Raw genomic sequence first — 10,327 nt, 5'->3', positions numbered from 1 at the left:
AGGCCGGTGAGAGTCCACCTTCGATTGGGCGTCCGTGAGGACCTGTTGTAGGACAGGCCCTGGGCCACCGCCGCAGGGAGTGACAGTTATAACGACCGCTGGGAGCGTGGCGGTCGTAGCTTTGCTCAGCCTGGCGCGCCGGCTGTTGCGGCTGGATGTTCACGCTGCAGCGGGCTTCCTCCCTTTCTTTGTTACGGCACCACTTACCCACGGCGTTCCATCGATGCGGGGGCCGGCGGTAGAGTGGCGGCCCCGGCAGGTTGCGCTTGTTGGGACGGCTTTTTCCCCTTGTCCTTTGGAGGGGGTTTTGCCAAGCGCTGCCTTCGGCGCGGGCGCCTCCTTCTTTCTCCTGTTATCCCGGCCCTCTCGTGGCTGATGCCGCTGCTTCAGTCGCCGTGGGCCACGGAAGGACCAGCGACTGCTGTGGCGGGCGCTGGAGGGTCCTGCTACCGGGAGGGATTCATGGAGAGCGGGGACAGTTTTCCCGTCCCCTCTTCTCCCTCTTGGTTTAGGGCGGGCGGGACCTCCTACTATTCCCACACAGGCAAGGAAGTTGTGTGTCCCCTGTTGCTATTCTTTCATGGGCCAGAGCGGGCCTTGGGCTGGCCCCATCCGGGCCGACTCCAGCCCGGGCCTCGACCCTGGCCTTCGACCACCTAGCATAGCCAGCAGCATCTCTATAGGCGGTTCTCCCCCTTTGGTGGCCGCTTCCAACCCTTCGAGCCGCGGCGAGAGCCAAGTGCTCTTCCCCTGCACCGTTTTCAGATTGGCCTCGAGGCGGGCACTGAGCTCCTGCCACTTGATTCCGCTCTCGAGGCGAGCGATGAGGGCGGACTGCGGCTGTCCTCGATGTACTGGGTGATTGTGTTGGTCACCCAGTTCAGGGCCTTCTGGGACGTTCCCTTTAAGATTGCCCGGATTTGTGGCACACAATTGGCGCACCACATGCCCGCACTTCTTCAAATCCTCTTTCGTGACCGGGCGGTTCGTCTTCGTCCATGTGAAGGCATCGGCGACTTTACAAATTTCAACCGGTCCTCGCGTTCTCCAGCTTTTTGGCGTGCCTCCTCGCGCTTGAGTCGGTCGCGCTCCTTCTGCGCCTGTTTGAGGCCGACGTATTTACCGATCGGAGGAGGACGTCCTCTCCCTCGGCCGTCGGTGGTCTGCGCCTTGGGCACCGGCTCGTCGGTGTCGCTGGTTAGGTTGAGCGACCAGCTGTCGATCGAGCGGGAATGCCTTCTCCAGAGCCTCCTACTCCGGACGGAAGAGACACTTCCACTCGAGTCGCTATCGACCCCTGTGGCCACAGTGATCGGGCCACCTCCATGGGCTTCTCGCCCGAAATCTCCTGCCATAACGTCTCCGTCATTGTTTGCACCTGCCGACCTCCGCCTCCGGTCGGAACCGGAGTAGGCAATCTCGTCAATAAGTATTTTTGGTGTTTTAAAAATTGAGTCCATATTGAGTCCCACGAGTATGGGGAAAGGGGTGGTCCGCCCAGGCAGTGCCCCCTGTACCTGGGTGTAAGCTTCAGCGTACCCTGCACAGAGTGTCGGCCGGTACTCTGGCGGGGGTCGCACTCGAGACCGAACTGCCCATCGGCCATGCATCCCGCGCGCCGCCGCTTGGGATTCGGGGTGATTTTTATAGAGGTTTTCCTCGCGGTCCGGGCGGTTAAGCCAAGACCCTCGGTCCAGCGGGAGCGCGAGACATATCCACAGACCTCCACACCGGATTACGATCTACGACGGCGACTAATGGGGAGGGGAGTATCCCCCACTGCCTGCTCGGGGCGGGAGTGAGCGCACACCGAGCCTCGTCGACACCTCCGGACAGAACTGGGAGCCGCCCAAGATGGGCCAATCTCAACACTACGACACGACGGCCGCCGCCACAAGAGGCGACGACCGCCAACCACCTCGGTTGTCAGGATATTAGCCAGCGCGCAGATCAGCCTGATCGGTCTGATCGACGCGCCGCTGCCCAGGGTGCACCACGAGGAGGTTTCCTGACCTAGCACCCCAACAACCAACCTAACCTTTTGGTTTCGCGGAGAAAGTACCTTACTACCGCCCAGCCTTCGCGGGGCGCGACTGAGCGGTTATGTTGGGGTAGCCGTTGCCTTACGACCCGACAATTGAGCGGCCCGAACCCACGGGCGGCGGTCGGGCCGAGTCCCTAACCCTAACAAACTAGTCCCTACGCAACGACCTACCAACTAAAACTCCCGCGTTGACCCTCTTCGGCGCATAGGGACGACTGCGTGCTACCTCGCGGACACCAGGTCCGAGTTTCGTCCGCGGCCGCCCCTGCGCGGTGCCGCCTTGCGGCCCGTCTCCTAAATGGGGCTCCTAAGCCCCTGCGCACCGAAGGACGCTTCAGCGTCAGCGGCAGCGTGAGGTCAACACCACACTGCCGCCCATCCCGGGGTCAACCGAAAGTGTGCGATGAACGCACTACACGCACTGAAAAGTGCGCGCGCACTAGGACGGACAGCCCCTGCTGCCCGCCGACGACCCCTTCGTGGCCCCTATTAGTCGCCTCGTACGACAGGCAGGGGTTTACCGTGGTGGTATTCTCCAAACGCCCCCATTCCACAGGGCGGGAGACGCCGGTCAGTCGTCCACCCGGCGCCTCCTACGTCTCCTCTGACGGCGGGAGGGATCGGCCCGTTCCCGATCCCTCTCGGCACTCTCCTTCTGCGAGAACCACCTCACAGAAGTGGGCCACCGCACGCCAGGCCTCCCGACTGTCGACCATGGACGCGACCACAGCCGGCAGCGAGAGGCTCCTCCGACGACTGACACGAGAGCGCTGCGCTCATCGTCCCAGGCTGGGCAAGACTCCAACGTATGTTGGGCCGTATCCCGCGGGCAGTTGTCACAATGGTGACACACGGCGCTTATCTCCGTCCTTCGTAAGCTGACACAGGTACTCCCCGAAGCACCCATGCCCGGTGAGCACCTGTGTCATCTAAAGTTGCCGCGCCGTGGCGCCTGTCCAGCCACTGTGCAAAGACAGGACGCACTGCCGCGACGGCCCGAAGCCCCGCTGACGGGGCCTCCAGCCTGAGACGCCACTCCTCCACGGCGGTTACTGTCGTAAGGGAGGCCCTCTTGGCCTCCACTCTTCAGGGCCGGACGCTGCCCGTTCCTGAACGCCTCCTCCCTCCAATGGAATGTATCGGAGAGAGCCTTGGCGTCCAGATCCCAGGGCAGGAATCCGGCCAAAAGACTAGCCGCCTCGAACGAGACCGTGCGATACGCCCGTATGGCCCGCTGCGCAATGACCCGCTGGTGGCCCCCGCAGGAGAGCGGCAGAACGCTCCCTAGGGCGTCAGCCCTGCAGACCGGGCTGCCGTATAGTGCTATGGACCGCACGACCCCGTGGTATAACCTTCGACAAGGGATATTTGGACCTTCCAGGTTGGGCAGCAGGCTGGAAAGAGCGCCCGCCGCCCTGGTCAACTTTGTCCCCAACGTTTAAAATGGGCGCTGAACTCCCATCGGCTATCCAATATCAAACCTAAATACTTCATGGTATTGCCGATGGGAATCCGCACCCCCCTCCACTACGATGTGGGCACCGGCCGGTGGCCCCCGCCGAGTCCCGTGAAAGCAGATCGCCTCGGACTTCTCGAGGGCCACTTTTTAAACCTAAACGCCGAATGCGGCTCACTACATGACCGGTGCCCACCGCCGCCAGGATCGCGGCGCCCTGGAAGGTCTTAGACGTCGCCGTGACCAACGTGTCATCCGCATAACACGTCACGTCGACGCCCCAGAGATTGGCACCACGGAGCACCCAGTCGTACCCGATGTTCCACAAGAGGGGCCTAGAACCGACCCCTGTGGAACACCGCACGACATCGCTCTTCGGTGCCACCCGTCGGCGCCCGGATACACCACGTACCTGTCAGAAAGGTACGCGTGCACCAGACGCCTGAGATAGGGCGGCACCACGTGGTACCGCAGTGCTTCGTTGATGCATGGCCAGGGGAGCGAGTTGAATGCATTTGAGATGTCGAGAGAAACCGCGATGACGACCTTCCCCCTGGCCACTGCTGCCTCCGCCTGCGACTTGACCCGCAGAATCGCGTGGACAGTTGAGCGTCCACTCCTAAAGCCAAACTGTTTGTCGGCCAAATTTGGACCGACCCTCTCGAGATGCTCGACGAGGCGCGCGTGTATAATACGCTCAAAAAGTTTGGCGACCTCGTCGAGCAGCACGATGGGCCGGTAGGCCGACGGCGACTCTGCGGGTCTCCTCTTTCTTAAGCAGGACGAGCTTCCCGACTTTCCAACGCGCCGGGAAGACGCCCTGCACCATACAGGCGGAGAATAAACTGCGGAGCCGCGGCCCCAAGTACTCGAGGGCTAACACCCAGGCTTTCCCGGGGATGCCGTCGAGACCCGGGGCGGTGTTTTTGCCCCGCAGTCGAACACTGCCGCCCGCATTTCCGCGGGCGAAACCTCTGGAATATCCCCTTGCCGAAAGTTCCGACGACGATGACGCCACTTCCGGTGGCGCCATCGGTGGAGGAGTGGTCTCCTCGGTGGCCGGGAAACAAGGCCGCTACAACGTTGGCCAATAAATCTGGCCTGAGACTCTCCGACAGTGGAGGCGCCGCCGTACGAAGCTTGTTCATAACTAGCTTGTATGGGCGCCCCCACGGGTCCGCGTCGAGAGTCTCCAAACACTCCCTACGTGCCGCGACCTTGGCCCTGTGAATGGCCACCCGCAGCGCTCTCTTCGCCTCTTTATAGAGGCCGTAGAGCTGCCGCTCCTGGTCTTCGTGGTCTCTTCCTCGGATTCGGCGGCGGCGATGCCTGGCGCATCGGCGGCGCGCAGCCACGCAAGACGCGCGCAACTGCGCTAACTCCGCCGACCACCAATACACCTCCCGCCGCGGAGGGCGACGGAGCGCCCGGGGCATGGCGGCGTCGCAGACATCCGACATTGCCACCCCGAACCACTCCGCCTCCTGCTCTACCCGAACCGGACCCTCCGGCTCGGGGAGCCACGAGACTGCCAGAGCGGCCAACTCTAGGGCCTCCTTGTCGAGGCGTCTCAGAGCCCACCGCGGGCCGTCCTGTCGAGGGGCACTCGGTCCAACACTATTGGGCCGGATACTCGGGGGCGCGGAGACATCGAACCTTATATAACGGTGGTCCGACAGCGTCTCCACGCCCACGAGGACTCTCCAGCCCTGGACACGACGTGCGACGGCGGGGCTTCCAAACGACAAATCCACAATAGACCCGCCGTTGTGCCGCACGCACGTGTCCACCGACCCCTGTTCAGGACGACCAGGCCGACGGAAATCGCCCATTCCTCCAGGACCTCACCGCGAGCGTCGGTCGCCGGCGAACCCCAGACCGCGGACTTCGCGTTGAAGTCGCCGGCGACGATCGCCGGGTGAGGTTGGCCTTGCTCAACCAGGGCCCCCAGCCGAACGAGAAAGGATTCGAACTCGGCCAGAGGTCTGTTGGGGAGAAATAAACTCCTACAATCCACAAGTCCCCCAACAGAGCTGCGACGCATCCCTGGCCCTTCTCGACTTTTGCGAAGGGCGGGGAGCCAGCGGCACCCTGGTGATGATGGCCACCGACCCGTCGATGTCCCCTACCCAGTTATCGCGGGAGGGACAAAATACGGTTCGGCGACCACGGCCATTTGCACCGACCACTGCGCCAGGCTTTGGGACAACAGGTCCTGGGCGCGGGCGCAGTGGTTGATGTTCGCCTGGAGGAAAACTAGGTCCATTACTGATGGGCGATCTCCTCCACGTCCATCTCGGCCACTGGTTGCCGGTGGGCCTGCCGCCTGCGGCTGGGACAGAACCTCAGCCGCGGCGGCATTCCTTCCTTGGGGGCGGCGCCGGTTGCGTCGGGAGGGGCAGAACAAGCCTTCCCCGAGCCGGTGCCTGGCGGGCCTGCCGGCGGCAGCGCAGACTGCGCAGTTCGCCGGGGCCTTGCACTCGCGGGCTTTGTGGCCCGCTTGACCGCAGCGGTAGCAAAGGTCGCTGCGGTCCACCGCGCAGTCGCAGCGCTCCCTAACGTGCCCGCTCTCCAGGCACCGGAAGCACCGCAGGGGCCGCGACTCGAGGACGGTCACTCGAGCCGCGGTCCAACCGATCAAAATTCGGCCCGCCCCCTTCACCTTTTGGGCCGCCTTTATGGGCAAACGAACCCAGGCGGTCCCAACGCCGGAGCGATCGGGGCGAATTTGCCCCACCTTGATTGCGTCCGCGGGACACTCACCGGCTCTGGAGAGGGCCGCCGCGACCGACTCCGGAGTGGCCGTGTAGTCCAACTCCGTCAGCCGCAGCTCTGCAGTCTTCGTGGGCCGGGAGATCTTAATATCCTCCGACCCACCGAAGCACTCCCTCAGCCTCTCGGCAAAGGAGTTGGCCCTCTCCTCCGAATTGGCCCCGGGCACCTCGTACATCGGGGCGCCCGTGGCCGTGAACTTCGGCTTTAACCTCGATATATCCAATCCGGTGAGGTCCACGCGATTCTGTGCGTCCGTGAGGACGCCCTTGTACGTCAGACCCTTTGCCACGGCTGCCGGTGTCAACGAAATTACCACGGCCGCAGATCGTGGCGGCCGCAGTTTGGGTTCCTTCCGGCGCGAAGGTTTTGGCGGCTGCACGCTTGTTGTTGTTGGCGCTGTCGCTGTCGATTTTCCCTTCTTCTTCTTTCTGGCCACCTCCACCCATGGCGTCTCCATTGTGGCAGGGGCCGGCGGCAGCGGACGGGGCTCCGGCGCAGGTTGACCTGCCGGATCTTTTCTCCCACTCTTCTTCGGCTTGGAGCCTGGTGCCGGCTTCTTTGCAGGCGCGGCGCTCTTCTCTCGACTTCTCGCAGTTGCTGGCGCCATCGTGGGTGTCGACGCCGCCGCTGTAGAAGGGCCCGCTACGGCTTGCGGCGGAGCGCTGGAAGGCCCAGCAATGGGAGCGGGGATAGTGGGAGCAGGAGCGGGAGCCGGAGCGGGCTGGGCTGTCTTTTTTCCCCTTCCTTTTCCTTTCTCCTTCCTCGGCTTGGCGTGGGTTCCTCCAACATAACCGTCGCTCACTGGGAGTTCAACATCTATGGGAGTGGTCTTCTTCTCGTGTGCCAGCGGCGGCCGTTGCGCCGGGCCCATAAGGATAGATTCCATCCGGGCTTGGACCCTCGCTTCGACCATCGCCAGCATCTCCTCTGTAGACGGCCCTTTGGCGGCCGCCTCTAGCTCTTCGAGGCGTCGTTTCAGAGCTGTATTCTCCTCCTGGATGGTCTTCATGTTTGCCTCGAGCCGGGCACAATTCTCCTGCCACTTCTTTGCCTCGCTCTCGAGAAGAGCGATTACAGCGGACTCAGGTTGGTCAACAAACCTGGCAATTTTATTCGTGACCCAATTTAGTGCCTTCTGGGAAGTTCCTTTGAGGTTGCCAGATTTCCTCACTGTTGCTCGTACTACCTGGACACACTGTCTTAGGTCTTCCCTCAGCACGGGTCGGTCCTCATCTTCAGTCTCTGATGCCTTGGGAAGGATCGGCGACTTGACGAAATGGAGCCGGTCCTCCAGCTCCTTGTCGGCCCTCTTCTTCGCTTCTTCGCGTTGGAGCTTATCCCGCTCGAGCTGAGCTTTCCTCAAGCCGACATATTTGCCGACTGAGGGCGGGCGTCCTCTCCCTCTGCTGTCAGTCGTTTGCGACTTTGGCGCTGGTTCGTCGGTGTCGCTGGTGAATTGCGACAAACTGTGCCTTGAGCGCGAGTTCCTCCTCCAAAGTTTTTTGCTTCGTACGGTGGAGCCGCTCCCACTTGAGTCCGAGTCTAAGCTCGGAGGCCGTACGAATTCAGTTGCCACCTCCATGGGCTTCGCGCCCGAGTTCTCCTTCTCTACTTCGCCATCAGTGGGCTTTCGCCCCCGAACTCCGCCTCCTCAGCCCCGGATTCCGGAACTGGAGAAGGCAACTTCGTCAATAGAATTATAGGGTTTTTAAGGTTTTGAGATAAAGATTCCATGCTTGTTCCCACGAGTATGGGGGAAAGGGTGGTCCGCCCAGGCAGAGCCCCCTGTACCTGGGTAAGCCTAGCGTAACCCGCACAGAGTGTCGGCCGGTACTCTGGCGGGGGTCGCACTCGAGACCGAACTACCCATCGGCCATGCATCCTCGCGGTGCGCCGCCGCTTGAGATTCGGGGTGATTTTTATAGAGGTTTTCTTCCTCGCGGTCCGGGCGGTTAAGCCAAGACCCTCGGTCCGGCAGGAGCGCGAGACATATCCACAGACCTCCATACCGGGTTACGATCTATGACGGTGGCAATGAAAGGGAAAATCCCCCACTGCCTGCTCGGGGCGGGGTGAGCGCACACCGAGCCCGCCGACACCCCCGGGACAGAACCGGGAGCTGCCCGAGATGGGCCCCACGACGTTGTCCTAGTCGACGGCGGAAAATATCGTCAGCGGGCCTACTCGCCAACGCCACAAGTGACGGAGAGACTAGTCGACGACGACACTGTCCGACGGCGTAAATAGACGGCGGCCGCCGCAAGAGGCGACGACCGTCAACAACTCGTTGTCAGGATATTCGCCGGCGCGCAGATCAGCCTGATCGGTCTGATCGACGCGCCGTTGCCCAGGGTGCACCACGAGGAGGTTTCCTGACCTAGCACCCCAACCTAACCTAACCTAACCTAACCTAACCTAACCTAACCTTTTTTGGTTTCGCGGAGAAAGTACCTTATGACTACCGCCCAGCCTTCGCGGGGGGCGACTGAGCGGTTATGTTGGGGTCACCGTGCCTTACGACCCGACGTTGCGCCGCCCGGAATTGATGTAGACCTTCGGGCGACCGCCGGGCCGAGTCCCTAACCTATGTTCAACGCACGGCATACCAACTAAAACTCCGCGGTGGCCCTCTTCGGCGCATTAGGGACGGCTGCGGGCTTCCTCTGACGTTGAAATGTCTAGTCTGCGACCGCAACCGCCCCTGCGCGGTGCCGCCTTGCGGCCCGTCTCCTATGGGGGGCTCAAAAGCCCCCGCGCACCGAAGGACGCCCTCGGCGTCTACGGCAGCGTGAGGCCAACAACACGCTGCCGTCCATCCCGGGGGTCAACCGAGAGTGTGCGATGAACGCACTGCACGCACTGAAAAGTGCGCGCGCACTAGGACGGGCAGCCCCCTGCTGCCCGCCGCCGACCCCTTCGTGGCCCCTATTAGTCGCCTTTACGACAGGCAGGGGATACCGTGGTGGAATTCTCCAAACGCCCCCATTCCACAGGGCGGGAGACGCCGGTCAGTCGTCCACCCGGCGCCTCCTACGTCTCCTCTGACGGCGGGAGGGATCCTCCCTCTCTCGATCCCTCTCGGCACTCTCCTTCTGCGAGAGGACCACCTCGCAGAAGTGGGCCACCGCACGCCAGGCCTCCGGGCTGCCGACCATGGAAGCGACCACGGCCGGCAGCGAGAGATCTCCTCCGACGACTGACACGAGAGCGCTGCGCTCATCGTCCCAGGCTGGGCAAGACTCCAACGTATGTTGGGCCGTATCCCGCGGGCAGTTGTCACAATGGTGACACACGGCGCTAACCTCCGTGCCTACTATCTGACACAGGTACTCCCCGAAGCACCCATGCCCGGTGAGCACCTGCGTCAGGCGAAATGTCGCCGCGCCGTGGCGCCTGTCCAGCCACTGTGCAAAGACAGGACGCACTGCCGCTACGGCCCGAAAGCCCCGCTGACGGGGCCTCCAGCCTGAGACGCCACTCCTCCACGGCGGCTCGCCGTAAGAAGGCCCTTTGGCCTCCACCTCCTTCAGGGCCGGACGCTGCCCGTTCCTGAACGCCTCCTCCCTCCAATGAAAAGTATCGGAGAGGGCTTTGGCGTCCAGATCCCAGGGCAGGAATCCGGCCAAAAGACAAGCCGCCTCGTACGAGACCGTGCGGTACGCCCGTATGGCCCGCTGCGCTACGACCCGCTGCGGGCCCCGCAGGAGGGCGACAGAACGCCCCAGGGCGTCAGCCCAGACCGGGCTGCCGTACAACGCCATGGACCGCACGACCCCGTGGTACAACCTTCGGCAAGGGATACCAGGACCTTCCAGGTTGGGCAGCAGGCTAGAAAGAGCGCCCGCTGCCCTGGACAATTTCGTCCGCAACTTTTCAAAATGGGCGCGGAATTCCCACCGGCTGTCCAAAATCAGACCTAAATACTTCATATTTTTACCGATGGGAATCCGCACCCCCTCTACCACGATGTGGGCACCGGCCGGTGGCCCCCGCCGAGGCCCGTGAAAACAAATGGCCTCGGTCTTCTCGAGGGCCACCTTCAAACCTAAACG

The 10,327-nt window shown here is 62.7% G+C and overlaps 1 protein-coding gene across 1 annotated transcript; it reads right to left on the bottom strand.

Annotated features, from left to right (window-relative positions):
- Positions 1 to 570: 570 nt before the first annotated feature.
- Positions 571 to 7,857, bottom strand: LOC119191812 (proteoglycan 4-like). Its single transcript, XM_037445678.1, has 3 exons — positions 6,378 to 7,857; positions 1,065 to 1,348; positions 571 to 990 (listed from the first exon to the last, which is right to left on the bottom strand). Exons 1-3 carry the CDS (start codon positions 7,855 to 7,857, stop codon positions 571 to 573), a joined length of 2,184 nt encoding a protein of 727 aa, XP_037301575.1.
- Positions 7,858 to 10,327: the final 2,470 nt, after the last annotated feature.

This window comes from Manduca sexta, unplaced genomic scaffold, assembly GCF_014839805.1.
Source record: "Manduca sexta isolate Smith_Timp_Sample1 unplaced genomic scaffold, JHU_Msex_v1.0 HiC_scaffold_1948, whole genome shotgun sequence".
Taxonomy (NCBI): Eukaryota; Metazoa; Arthropoda; class Insecta; order Lepidoptera; family Sphingidae; genus Manduca; species Manduca sexta.
The sequence above is the reverse complement of the archived record's forward strand: the minus strand, read 5'-3'. Positions and strand labels throughout refer to the sequence as shown.